Raw genomic sequence first — 15,150 nt, forward strand, 5'->3', positions numbered from 1 at the left:
ATGATCTGGAACACTGAGTAGCAGTGTGTTTATCAAACACGCTGATGCTGACCTCTGACCTCCCTGCCAAATGGATTAAGTAAAAAGTCGATACATGTCAGCTCCAGAATGCTTTTTATTTGACGCATAAATCCATGGTTTTGTTACAGATTTTCAGTGTTTTTGGGGTTCACAAAGTAAGAAATAATTTGGGTGACCAACTGAATATTTCAAACCACACCAGTTCAGATAGATGGTTTTCAAAGTAAAAAAAAATCACTGCTATACATTCAGTATCATTTAATTAAGTACTCAAAAGAGATTAGCCATAAAAATTCTAGCCATGAGAATTATTATGGTTATTATTGGCTTCCATATAATAGTTTGGAGGTGAGAGGCCTTGACTGAGAGTTTATTTTAATCTCACCAATCTCAGAATCATAGGTTTGGTGTTTCTTTACAGAAGAGTGAGCATGTAAAGTGTTAATTGATTTCATTTTACATTGTGCATCTGTGCTGCCTCGGACACTGTTCCATTACTGTCAGAGGACAGGCTGTAATTGCAGATCCTGAAGGCTGGGTGGCAGTGTTGGCTTTACTTGATTGACACTGAGCTGTACGGAAACCTTAGAGATTCAAAGACGACACTTTGGAACCATGGAGCAAATATATTAGAAATTAAGGAATGCACACAATCAATCCATATGAATGTTTTATGAAAAAAAAGAAACAATCATGCACAATTTCAGTTCCAAAAGACAAACATCCAAAGCAAGTGACACACAATATATATTTACACATGAACACCACTGGTGTTTTCAGCATGCCTCTTTAACCACATGAGACCGAGACAAAACCTGCAGCTTGGTTAATGCAATTCATAGTCAAGCAGCAGCTGCGGAAACAACACTGTGCTCTTTACACCATCCATATGTGTAAGTTAGATATTCAACAAAGGCTGATGATTGTATTCAGAGTACGACCATGCACATCTCTCCACAAAACAATCGCTTCCGTTCTCTTACGATCAAATCAGGGCTTGAGAAGCAAAATTTGGTTCATCAATGTGTCACCAACAAGAAACTGACACAGTGATATTAAAGCGGACACATTTATACAACTGTGAACAACATTTTTTTTTTTAAACTGTTGAATTAAATAAAAATTATATTGTTAATCAGAGCAACACACTTCAGGAGAATTGGGAACAATACAATGATGAATATTTCATCCTGCAGCAGAGCCTGGCACATATTTGTCTTTTTAGTTTGCTCCATCAACACCAAACATGCAAATAACTGACACAAACCATCAAAGTGGAAGAACCAATTATCTTATTGGGTTGTGCTGTCTGCAATACAATGGTGATCAGACCGGTAGAGACAAAATGTCTGTCAGTATTAAGACCACTTGGCAATCTTCGGAAGCATTAGGCAAAACATTATTGCAAGGGAGAGGTATGTGCGCTGTGAGACAGATGGTCATAAGAATGGAGTTTTAATGTCAGCAATTAATGAAAAGAACAGGACGGGTGTAATAAGATCAAGTAAACCTGACACAAGGGACAAACTGCATAATAATTCAGCTTTCTCCCTGTTTGTATTTTCTTGCATGATTTCAATTGTTGATTGAGATCTGACCAGTTTGGAGCATTTAGACTGACTTTAAATCCAAAAAAGGGACATGGATCCCCATGAATATGAGCATGAAAATTCTCATATAGTGGGGGTGGTTCCCCATAATTGCATCAGGTGTATTTATTGATCTCTGAATGTGACCCCTTGGGTATGTTGTTATGAATTATGTTCTCATTTATGACACAAAGTAAGTAGGATAATGAAATCCTCCATAGTCATGCAAAAAATCCTCAGAGCATGCGATGAAGCGCCCCCCGTCATCCCGAGTCTTCAGATCGGTCTCTCTAGTGTCAGTGCAGTGGAAGAGGATCAGTTCATTCCTGCAGTGTGGAGCCCGGCAGCTCGTTGGTCAGCGTGTGCCAGCGCTCCACCTTCTTGCCCTTGTTCTTCAGACAGTCTATCCAGTGCTGCAGAGTGTCTCCCTGTGAGTGACACCCTAAGGATACGCCGCCTAACCAGTGCAGGGACAGAAAAGAGAAGCCAGTAGGACTTGAGAGGAAAGTGCATGTTTAATAAACACAGAGCGAAAAATATAGAAAATCACGAGAGGAGAAAGAAAAGGTACCAAGATCACACATGTTGCTCTATAAACCTCTAAAGCTCTCTAATGAGTGTAACTCATTAACTAACTGACTAATGAGGCAGCAGATAAGTATATGCAAACTGAGTAAACATAATTAGGTGTAGCTTCAACCTAAACCTTTTAAGTCTATAGAAAACCTTCTACATTATGTTGGTTGTCTTGTTTTCTGTTGTGCTGTTTTATTAACAGTAATTGCATATTTTGTTGTCTTTTTTCCGTAATTGTTTGTGTAAAAAAAATCTAAGGCAGGAAATTTTCTTTTCTTTAAATAGCAAAAACAGAATTTATCTAATCTAAAGAATCTAGAAGAATCTAATTTAAAATATGTTTTTTGATGCAAAATATATAACTTTGAAAATAAGTGTAAATGATTTAACATATTTTAACAGTTTTTCAGTTGTGATTTATGATTGTAATTGTGTCTAATGATACGAAAGTGCTCTTTTGACAATCAGATAAAGCTGAACAGTGTTGTCTAAGTGATCATTATAACTTTAAACTGACAGAATGAATTACTGGCTAAAGGAATAAGGTTAGGTCAGGATACTCTTCTTGTCTTTACTGACTCCATAAGTCCAGTTGCTCATAGACATTTACTAATAATGTCATTCTTTACTGGATTGAAATATTCTTTTTTCCATTTTCCTATTACAACAAATCCCACGAAAAGATGAAAATCAACAATGAACTGATCCTATTGACAAGTATTGTCTGTGTAACCAAAGCCTGACATGACTTATTCTTCTGTCCCATAGAGCTCCATTGTTGTTGAAAAACTATTAAAAACACATCACAAAGCCACATTGTTGCACTGGATGGCATGTTCCTTCATTAGCATGAACACACAAACACTGTCATTTATTTTAAGTCGATCCCACTTGCTGCTAGGAATACCTACTGGAGCACCAAATATGTATTAATCCACAGCAAGAAAAAGTCCCCCCCAAAAGCACTATTTCTCTGATGTTTGAGTAAAAACAACAGTGCCCAGCAGGAAATTACTGATTATTTTTTTCAACTGTTTTTAAATATTTACATTTTCAATAGAAACAAGTGGCCTTGGTGCAAGGTGCCACGAACAGAGATGGGATGTCTGAAAGTAGTGAGATATGGACTAACACACTTTTCATGGGTTTTGCTGAAAATGACAAAAACATAGAAAAAACACCAGACTTCACCTGTAACTACAGTTAGAAATGAAAATGACTTATTTTTTGTCTTGACTTTAAAAGATCCCAGAAAAAGTACAAGTGGACAAAAAAGTTATTCTAATTTAGGAACTGGAGTAAATGTAAATACTGCCTCCAACTGATAAAGCAAGTATAAAGCTCATTTTCAGCCAAGATGTCACTGACATCCTTTTGGAGACTAAACCCTGCAAATTACACACAATGCTGCTCTAACAGCAGATAATAGAGAACGTCTTAAAATATCTTTGGCAACATCTGCCATGGGTACAGCATTTTTAGACTGCTAATAAAGCAGCCGGCCAGCTGATCAGTAATCCAAAAAGCACCAGCAGGCAATGATTAGCTGTGTTTGAGGTGTCAGCTCACCTATGAAGTCATTGGACTTTCCCAGGTCGTAGTCCCACACTGTGACCTCCAGCGTCTTGGTGGCTAACTCTGAGAAGGTGATTTCATAGAAGAACTCCTGGGTGAAAACAAAGAGGGACAGGGATGAGTGGACGAGAGAGCAAAGGTCACAAGATCACACTTAACACTCACTAATGAGGCAGCAGATAATACTATGCAAACTGTAATTGGCAGTCAAAAAACTCGCAGAAACGTTGCATGCAGGGTAATGCCTCCTCTCCTGTGCGAATCTAAACGTACCACCTCTTCACATTCAACCACCGCAAATGTGCGTCTCGCCCCCACAGTTACGCACATGCACGTACACAAACATGGAAGTCTACCTCATTAAACTCCGGGTTGAGAGTCTTTTTTATGACCGCTGTTTTGTGCTTGGATTTCTTCTGAACATCTGGCTTGAGGTACCTGAGACAGAGGGAATGTGGTACCATCACAGTATCATTTACAGGTGCATTAGTGGTAACTGAGGATATAAGTGATGACTATATGAAGGACAAAGTAAGTTCATGCATAAAGAAATTCATCATGTTCCCTCAGAAATGACTGTCAGTGATGGGTACATTCAGTGTTTAATTCTTAGTCACCTCTTTACTGATTAAAAAAGCCAGCAGCCTGTTAGCTTTGCTTAGCATAAAGACTGGAAACCTATCCATTAGTCAGATTTAGAAGTGTTGGTACTGTAGGTAGATTTTGTTACCATTAGACAGAGCACTGAATTATTTTATTATTATAATGTTTATTTCTTTTAATCTTATTTGTTATTTACTTTTATATGTGTTTATTTGGTATTTTAATAATCTATTCTGCATTTTGTCCTTGACCTTGAATTCAGTTTTAATGCTAAGCTAAGCTACCAAAGCTTACCAAAATGTCAAACTATTCCCTCAAAGGTTCAATGTATTATTTGTCAAACCAACCATATGTGAGGGTGAGGACGGATCAGATTGAAGAAGCACAGCATCCCTTCGCAGGGTGTCATTAAATTCTCAGGATATTTTTAAGCCAGCTGGAAGGAGCATGGCGAAATCTCTATTCACATTTGCTTTCCACCCACCACCCACAGCTCTGAGAACGTATGTTCCCACACGCTCTCAGACACAACAAAGCATCTGGGAAAAACGCTCCTGCCAAAGGGCAAAGATGCAAGCACGCATCCAAAATGAAACAAGGTGCGTGATGCATTACTGGGGGATGTGTGAAGGATGCAGGCGTAGATTTGGTGGGTGTAAAGAAGGAGAGAGAAAACTTAAGTTTAAGGATTGGCAGGAAAGGTGAAGGGAGATTGGTGAGTACTGACGTGAGCTTGGTGGCATGCCTAGCTTAAAACAGATGAGTGTGTGCGTGAGATGGGAGGTTTGTTTAGTGTTTTATTTATTGTAGAAACAAGCTCAAAGCCAGAACCAGCACTTAAAGCTCATTTGTCCAGTTTCTGTTAGGGTGCATCATTCAACCCAGGGACCTTTCTGCCCTCCCCGAAGCAAACACACACACAGTGACACACACAGTAATTGTTTTTCTTTCATCAGTGAGTAGGCCTAATGAAACTCCAGAGGACCTCTATGACACTAACAATCGCACCCAACACCGTCTCTTCCATGAGACAGTACGCCCATAACATTAGATCATGTCTCTGCCTTTCAGTGCATTGTGAAGGCTGTCAATACACACACACACACACACACTGTTATGTTATTTTGAATGACTGATATAAATTCACAATGGCTTCCACTTGTGTGAAAGCTGCCCTCATTTGTCACCATTATCGAATGCGGGATTAACTCAAGCCATATATCACTCATGAGAGGCGACAAAAGGTGATTCATGGGGTCAGTGTGAGCCAGTGGCCAGTTATGACCAAATACAGCTACTAAGGAGGAGAGGGAGATGGATAGGTCATTTGGAAAGTGTTCTGAAATGAGGGTCATGAAATGTCAATCCATCATTCTAAGTTGCCTATTAATTATTTAACATGTATCCAATTGTGTGCTAGTATTGCGGCCCTTTGCTAAAATACGGCACACATTTTTAGATTTTCGTTCAGGCAGCAACAAATCCACCGTGGCATTCAGTTAGTGGTTTGGTGTCATCCTTACGTTTTAACGTAAGGGTCTGAGTAGCCATTGACGTCCATAGCCGCCAGGTGGGCGCATCGTTTGACGCCCACACACAGCCCGCCACGAGCCCTCTCCTTGGCCTCTCCCTTCACATCGCTGTCACCAGCAGGGGGGAGGTACTGCAGGCAGAGCAGTAAACGGCCTCTCTCCTCTAGACTTCTCTGCTGCTCAGTCTCCCACTGAAAGAAAGAGGGGATGCATGCAGGAGACACACATAGTACAAAAAAAGCTGTGTGAGCAGGGTTAGAAGGGGGACCTATATTGAAAATGATGCATCAGAGCCATGTGCCATGACCTGCTGCTGAAACAGGAGACAAAATTCAAGTTGATCTTTAAAGCTGCTATCAATGTTTTTATATTACCAATGGATTAAATGACTAGTGTAGACACCCTCTCAGAGAATTATTACCAAACTCTGCTGTTTACCTCTAGTGACTTCCAGCTTCTTGTTTTGGTTTTATGGCCCAGAATTTCACATTTACTCTCGCCGCTCTAACTACGCCACACACTCAGGACCAAACGGCAAACAGACAAAGTGAGCAACTAGCTGGTGAACATAGTGGAACATTTAGCAGCTAAAGAGACTGATATTTCCCCCAGGAATTGACCAGGCGCAAAACAAAGCTAAAAGCAGTGGGAATTTTTGGACTGGTGGACTCAAACACGTCATCAAACCAACGCTAACGTTGCTCTGATGTGTAAATAAGCTGTTTGCTACCACGCTTGCCATTTCAGCTTCACAAGGTGACAATGTGTCAATGTTGTGTTTACTCAGGCCAAAAAAAATCATTCGATGCACTTTTAAAGCTCCAGGGAAAATAAACCGCTCCAGTACAGTGGGCTATAGATCTTCGTGCAGCGGCACAGCAGAAATCAAAGCAAGCTTATGTAATTTTGCTGAACGACAGCCACTATTACCACAAGCGATGGAATAAATGTTACAGTGCAACCGTAGCAGAGCTCTGTACGGGCCTAATCTAACTGATCCCAACTATACTGAACACAGAACAAATCTTTTATTTGTGTGATTTCTTCTTTCAATAGTTAGCCTACATGTTCTTGCTTTAAAATGTACTTTGTGTCCTTCACTGTGATGGAGTTCATCTTTTCTTTCTCTCGTAAGTAGGCACACCTAAAGAGCTCAGTGACTTTCATTTGAGCTCATCTGCCACGGCTCAGAGACAAAATCCCACTGTCAGTGTTAATAAACAGGAGTGCAGTCGATCCGATGGCAAAGACCTGTCTTGGACAAACCTTAAAGACATATTAATGCATTATGAAGCTCCAGCTTGAGTATTTTTTTTCAGGGACAACACTGAACTGTTACCGGAGCATTTGACAACAAGCGGAACATCAGAGTAGATTCAAAGTGACAGATGAAAGAAAGCAAGGAAGTAGCGGCAGAGGGTGAGGAAGGGGAAGGCGATGTTCGCACAGGACCGTGACTCACCCTCATTGCCAACGGCACCAATGCATGTATGTTATTTATAGGAAAGACGCACGCTTGCTATTTCAGGATTTCCATCACTGCAGGTGCCATCTTTTTCAACCAAGTTATGTTTGCTGTTTCACCACAGAAAATGGAGACGGCTCTGTTTTATCTTTTGTCTTTAATGTAAAATGGGTTCCATCACTCCTCTACTGTATTGTTCACTAAATGTCTCTGCTCTCCTTTGTATCTCTCCTTCTCTCATTAAGTCTTATTTTCAGGCAAGAGGTGGACTTCGCCAGGGCAATCAATATGCGACAAGCACCACACTCGTCCCTCTCTTTCTCTATCCTAATTCTCTCTTCCCTGTTTTGCTCCTCTCCCTGTCTGTGTTTTTCTTTGGGAATCTTCATTACTGCCAACAGCCAGATCACCATCTGCCTTGACTGAGCAGGAGACTTACAAACTCACAATTAGTGGGGATAATTTGCACCAGGTATCTGGTAATGAAACGGCTCAGACCTTCACAGATCGATAGACAGCAAGTCATTAGGGAGGTGGAAATAAACAGGCATTAATGTGGAGCTAGCCACACACAGCTAACAGACAGGTGGTTTTGCGAGGCAAGAGAATAGCCAAGACGCATTAAACAATCCTGACTATGGTGAGAAACACAGAGTCAGCTGTTAATTTACCCAACATGTTGATGAGAGGATTGGCTGTAAAATCATGGCTGTGTATAAAAACATCAAGATCAAAACCAGTGTGTTTGGAAATAATCCTACATGATTTTACATTTTTTACAACATGTGAAAGAGATAAATACACCATACTATCTCTTTCTTTTCCACGTATTTAAGGATGTATTCAAAGGAAACTTACTCATTTCAGGTTCTCTTGCTATAGCCTTATTCAGTCTGGTATGACCGGTAGTCTATAGTGGCTAATGCCTTTCTAAAAGATGTATGTATACATATTTCAATGGTACTATACTATGTATATATATAAAATCACTAAAAGCAATTATACACAGAAAAAATACAATACAGAAGGAGGTAATTGGCCATTAGATTGGTAAGTAAGTCATGAGACAGCAACTATATATTAGGGCTGAAATTATTAGTTGATTCATCCATTAGTCCACTTAAATAATAAATAAAAGTGCCACACATTCACTAATGTAAGTTAATGATACTTGACTGCTCTAATGTCAGTTCACAACTGTATCACTCATATCGACTTGTGTACTGTTACACTACCTTTTACCAGTGTGCTGTCATTTTCACTTTTTGCCACAGTGGCTGCCGTTCAGCAAACGTCACATGGTCTCACTGTACAGATTTGGATCGTTTCCAGCCATTTCCAAATGATAGAAAACTCAAACACAAGTATTCAATTTAACCACAGATTGATTTGAAATGTACTGCATGTTACAACCTCAAAGAAATAAAGTAATGCTGCCTTAATGGATTACATGACTCAAGTGAGTCTAATTGATTTTCATTACAGAAAGACAGAAAGAGGTGGAAAGTAATGGAAACACAAATTCAAATGGTTTGCAAATCAGTTAGCTGTGATTATAAATATAGACAACGTGGTGTGATAAGATCTCGTGTCTCGCAATATTAAAACGTGACAATATTTCTCGTACAGGTGAAAAGCTGTCTCACAATATCAGCATGAGTGTGAGGGTGAAATTAGCATAGAAGATGTTTGTGTGGCAGCACGTTGGGTACCCGGTGGAAACAATAAACAGAGACTGAGTGACAGACAAGACAACGATAATATGTAAGCAACACTTCAAAATGCACCTGCATTGTTTTGCATTTTGTGACTTTCAGTCGAATAAAAGACAATTTTTCCAGTCATGCATTTTGTCACTGACAACTTCTTAAAATAGTGTGAAAATATAGTCTCGTTCTTGTGAATCCACTTCTTGTCTTGTGTGTATTGTCATACCCGTAGTGGTAAATGGTTTGACTTTAATGGCACACAATTTAACCTGCACGTGTTGGTAAAATTAACTCAAAAAAGGAGTAGTATGTAGCTGCAGTACCGGAGACTGCAGTTTCAGGATCGCAATCCTAGGACCGGAACTGCATTTCTAGGACCCTAGGCTGTTTCTCAATCTGCGTCTTGTCTGTACTGGTGTTCTTGTGGACTTGTGGAACGTCATCAGTTGCAGCCAAAGTACTGTTCCAATTTAAAAGTCCGCATCTAACCAAGTACAGTCAAATACCCGGATGTGTTCTCGCTCCACCCGTTTTACCGAGCCTGCATCAGCGGTGACTTGTGTGTACTTTGGATAGCCAGATAACCCAGAATGCATTTCGCCACCAAAAAGCGGAAATGTCGGACGAGAAAACTCTAACTGTAACTTTTAATACTGCTGTTCTTGTGTCACATATAATAGTTTTAAGAAGTTTTTTTTTTAATCAGAGATAGGGATTGTTTCTCAAAACCAAGAATGCAAAGAACGGACTTGTGTTCTTGGGGAGAACATTCTTGCTAGTCGTTCTTGGAAGAATGAACTTGCAATGTCACGAGCACACAAAACATTGCTGACGGCTTGAGACGATGCGTTCTTGCTGGTATTGCGCAATACCCCCAGCACAGAGGCCGCCTGCATTTCTCTTAATCGGTCTAATTATTATTTTTAATATATATTTTTGGTTTTATCCCCCAAAACAAAAAGCTCAGAATCGGGTTAACTGTAGGTTTTAACTTAACAAGATATATTTGCTCATACATAAAAAAAATATATATAAAATAAAAGCAAATAAAAGGCAAATACTGTAACCACAACTCTACTGTACACTAACAATATAATGTCTAATATAACAATATTAATAATAATAATAGTAATAAAGAACAGACAGTCTCCTTTCTTTCTATTTGTTTAATTTTTCCGAAGTTTCACAAGACCAGATTTTTTTGTACATCATCCAGATGTCTCTTGATTTAAGTTAAAACCTTACAAAATTTCTCAGAATGTAATGACAGAATAACAGCGGTACGAACGATAAAACTGTCTTACAGCTGTGGGTCTTTACTGTGCCGTGTTGGCTACAGTGGTCTGCATGTCTGCGGGCTCTGTGAGCTGATCTGGCTGGCCGGCTCGTTAGCTTCCCCCCTGCGGGCTGGTTCACTAGCTCCCCCCGCTGACAGTTGCGCAGCGTCACAACTCCGAAAATGATTGAGCACATTTTCGATTCGCCATCATTTTTAGTAAAACTGCCAATATTCGACATCTACACAGTTGATTTCTCGCCTCAAACTTCTCAGAAGTGGATTTAGTTATGAAACAACGTATGGAAATAGTAAAAACTTTCTGTTGTCGGCCTCTCTCGCAGCTTCTTTCCGCCCCTCAGTTGAATGCCGAAATGAATGCTGGGATATCTCTGCCGTCAAGTTCACACAAGTTACCAACCGATGCATCCTCTGTAAAATGGGCGTGTCAAGAACACTTCCGGGATTTTTAACCGTTCTTGCCAAAATGCAAACTTGTGTATTGGGACAGTACTTGGGCCACAAAAGATGACGTTTCACAAGAACACAAGTACAGACAAGAACACAGATTGAGAAAGGCCCAGGGACTCGAGTTAGAGACTCGGACTCGGGTGCGACTTAAGTCGCATACGCAGTGACTTGAGACTCGACTTGACATTCGTCCTCAAAAGACTTAAGACTCGACTCGGACTCGAGGTGCGGGACCCGTGAACAATGTTTATTTTTAGTAAACGTCTGATGAGCGTGCTGTTATTCCCCTCCCTCCCTTACCTATAACCTGCATACGTCACACAGCTGCTCCGCCATTCATCATAAACTTTGGCTTTAAAACTTCATAATACAAGACCCAAACAAAAGACGCGTTGAACGCAAATAGGTTAGTAACCTGTGGTGAGTAAACATGTTTAGCTCAGCATTGGCGATCAAACGTTAGCTTGTTGCCTGCTTCAGCTACGACCGACGAGAGGTTTAGTCCGACTGTCCTTCGTTATGAAAAGACGAATGAGCGTTTGTTTACTTGCCAAACTTGTGGTGGTCGATTAACGTAATCATTACGTCCCGCTGGCTGCCATCACGTTAATTATTACCGTTGGCTAGAAAGAGGTTACAGGTTTATTGTTGATCATGTAAACTTACAGTTTTATTTAGTTAACGTTACACTGGGTTTAAGAGTCTGGGGAGTGTGTTGACTTACAGTATTTAATAAGCTGTCAATAATTGCATTGCACATTTCATGGTTGTGCTCTGTAAATGAAAAACAGGTTATAGTTACAGAATTACTTATAGCCATGCAGTTTTATTAGCAACCTGGATTGAACGCAGCAGGTGATACAGCATTCGTAATAACCACAGGAGACTTGAGACTTGACTTGGACTCTAGCTCAAAGACTTGTGAGCATCTCTGTTTTTTATGCAGCCGACATGCTAGCAGGCAGGGTTTACCTCCTTCGTATTGCTGTGCATTAACACCACCACTCCACTAGATGTCGCTGTCACAAAAGAACTATGGATTCCCTACGGACCCAGGATTGCAGGGGTCCTGAAACTGCAGCCTCCGGTAATGCAGCTACATAATATTGCAAAAAAGAGGTGAGTAAAGTTAGATGTGATAATTGTCATCATCAATTAATCAATCACTACTGTTTGGTTTATAAAATGCAGTCTAGAGATATTTCACAATAATAATTTGCCAGTTGAATTAGCCTGCATGTCTTTGGACAGTGGGAACCCAAGCAGACACGGGGAGAACATGCAAACTCCGCACAGAGAGGCCTGGGACGACCAAATGTCAGACCCAAGATCTTCTTGCTGTGAGGTGACAGTGCTAACCACTGGATGGATTTGTTTCAGCACTTGATAGATGTAAACAGTCAAACCTGTTGCTCTGATGAGTCTTTCTAGGTTTAGAAATAGGTTTCTCATACTTTCGGATATTATTTTGAAGTTAATCATGTCATCTTATATTGAGTAAGGTGAACAAAACCCAGTGTAGTCCTTGAAAGATGGACTATAGAGAGCCTAAGTCCCTCCCTATGGTAGTTTATGGCGAGAGACAGCAAATTTTTTGATCCCGTTTGAATTGTGCTCTGAATTACACATATGATGATGGTCATTTTAAACTGGTTCTTATTAGCAGAGTTTCAGGAGCGGGAACACACATCAACCACGTCATCAACAGCATTTCCATAAATACCCACACATCCCAATTCGTCTTCTTCGCTCTCGTATTCTGCATCCCTCCCACCCGCCCCTATCTGTCCTGCCTCCTGATCTCCTTCTTTCTCTCCATAGGGTTTTAAGGGGGTCCGTCGTGCCCGGGTGCTACGGCGGATTTCCCTATCGTAACTTCCCCACAATGTTTTTGAATGTCTATTCAGCAACTGCAAGCCTCATACATCTTTCTTTTTTGAAGTGAAATATACATTTCAAAGTCAAGAAAGTCGCAGTTTGATGTAAAACTGTTGAGGTATAAGACTGAAAATACATAATTACAAACACCACAAACCCAAAAGTCGCGTTAGCTAGCATTACCGCGCTAACATGTTGGTGACATATGTTGTGCAAGACGAGATGTAGTTCATTGAACTGTTTTCACACAAAACGACATGTAACTTTACTGTTTTATGACAAACTGCAACTTTCTTGACGGACAAAATTATCTTTTAAATTGTCTCTCGCCATTGACTACCGTACAAATTTTTTACGAAATAAGGTCCCAGGGCCCGGAAGCAGAAGCGAGTGACTTAGGCTCTCTATAACGACAGACAGACAGAAGGAGGGTCATGTTGACCAGAACAGAGGAGTCATTTGGTCACCTCTCTCAAGTAGCAGGAGATTCCTCTCAGGGCTGTGCTCATCGCAGTCGGTGAAGGCAGCTGGAGGCACATAAGGCAAAAAGAGGAGAAAGACATTTAAAAAAAAAGGGTGGGGGCGGGGATATGACTCACAGAAAAGCTGTACAAGCAGGTTAGAGGAGCAAAGCGCAAAGAGAAAGGGATGTATCTAGTCGAGGGTGAAGCTACTTTGAAAATGACAGTGTCTGGTACGCAGGATGACAGAGGGGCTTTAGCGTTTGATCGCAGAGTGGCCACCAGCCTCAGAGGACCAATCTAATATCAGCAGCCCTTTCTAACTCATGAAGAACAAAAACCCAGCACCCTCCCTTCCCCTTTTCACACACAGGCCCCCCGCTCTCCACCACTTTTATTTTTTAATCCATTTGTTTCTCATCTCTCTCACTTGCTCAGTCTATCGACCCCCGTCCGCCCGCTCTTTCTCATCTCCTTTTATTCTCCCAACCCCACAAAAAGCAATTTGTGGGCTAGAAGAAAATATATGATCCTTTGTGTGCCTGTTTGTTATTTTCAGGCAAGAATCATCTGAATTATGTCAGTAGGTCAATATTACCAGCTGATATTGGCTAAATGCAAAATATAATATGTGATGCTCCGTATTTGTATAGCGCCTTTCTAGTCTTTCCGACACAACTGGCCCAGATTTTTGTGCGACGCCCATGCGGACACCACTTCTTCATTGGCAACAAAATCTGCCTACTAGCACCTCTAAAGAGCACTAATTAACATGTTACATCTTGTTTGTTTAATCCGAACAAAAAACAAATAGTATAGTGTTAAAATGACAACTGGACGTTTTAAAAGAAGTCAAGTACCAGACTATTTGACGTAACGCGTTTTCAGATCAAATGGAGAGCTCCCCCGAGACTTACATAGTCTACCGTCAATGCATTTCTTTCAGAAAACGCTGGCAGCGGTTGGAACAGCAGCGTCACTTCCACGCAACATACAACTACAACAACAACAACAACAACTGTTAACAAGTTGGAGGATGCTGTGGTCGGAGCTGTGTGTTTGTTTTGTGTTGCAAGAGAGATGTGTGAATTTAAACTATGTGGTTGAAAGAGCAAGAAAGAGGAGAACTCAGAGATGAAAACTCTTGCAACAATTGGCAGTACTTCATATCATCGAGGATGAGAGAAGAACATAGCACTGCAGACAGAGGAGACAGCTAAACTAACTTTAACATTCTCTTAATCTTATGACATCCTATTGCTGTATGTCATTAATTGTTTGTTTTAATTTTATCTGGTTTTCATTTTTATTTCTTCGACTGTATAACTTTGCTTTAAAAATAAATCTTGACTTGACATGTGAATAAAATATTTCAGTGGAAGTACCTAGGGATAGAATCCGAACCCAGCACTAAACAGGCACAAGGAGCTAATTAAAGGACCCATATATGTGTAATTAGTGAGCTTTAGAGGTGCTAGTACTCCGATTTTTGAGCCACTGGACAAAGCCAGGCTAACAGGTTCCCCATGTTTCCAGCTTTTATGCTAAGCTAAGCTAACTGGCTGCTGGCTATATTTATTGATCATACAGATATGAGAGTAGTAAATTGTGCAACTGTAAAATGCCTGCCTCTGTATATTTTATAACACTAATAAACACATTTGCATTAGCATACTTTCTTTATGATTATGTGTTTATGTAGCAGGAAAATCAGGCTATTTATACGCTCTTTACTCACAAACACCAATATCAGCATAAGGGGGGTCTTTTGGTATTTGGGGACATTTCATCCAGCAGCTTTTGGAAAGCATTTGTTCAGCTCTTTTGCTAAGGATGCTACAGTGACAGTGCAGATATGTTGGGGTTTTATATATTGTGAGACCCAGGTGTGTGGTCATCATCGGATTGGATGGTCTTCTAAAAATCGACATTTTTACGGCTCCCTCTTGGCATGTACACAATTTCCTGCTTTCCCTGTACACCTCAACCCCCCC

At 40.5% G+C, this 15,150-nt stretch overlaps 1 protein-coding gene across 3 annotated transcripts in view; it reads right to left on the reverse strand.

Annotated features, from left to right (window-relative positions):
* Positions 1-723: 723 nt before the first annotated feature.
* The window catches only part of LOC123983316 (double C2-like domain-containing protein alpha), a 47,625-nt gene continuing 33,198 nt past the window's right edge, over positions 724-15,150 (reverse strand). For all 3 annotated transcript variants that reach the window (XM_046069538.1, XM_046069536.1, XM_046069537.1), the window contains 5 exons: positions 13,163-13,222; positions 5,888-6,087; positions 4,118-4,199; positions 3,756-3,852; positions 724-2,067 (listed from right to left, as the gene is read on the reverse strand). In XM_046069538.1, the coding sequence (XP_045925494.1) occupies positions 1,931-2,067; positions 3,756-3,852; positions 4,118-4,199; positions 5,888-6,087; positions 13,163-13,222 (576 nt within the window). In that variant the 3' untranslated portion in view covers positions 724-1,930. The remainder of the gene's footprint in view (positions 2,068-3,755; positions 3,853-4,117; positions 4,200-5,887; positions 6,088-13,162; positions 13,223-15,150) is intronic.

This window comes from Micropterus dolomieu, linkage group LG14 (genome assembly GCF_021292245.1).
Source record: "Micropterus dolomieu isolate WLL.071019.BEF.003 ecotype Adirondacks linkage group LG14, ASM2129224v1, whole genome shotgun sequence".
NCBI lineage: Eukaryota > Metazoa > Chordata > Actinopteri > Centrarchiformes > Centrarchidae > Micropterus > Micropterus dolomieu.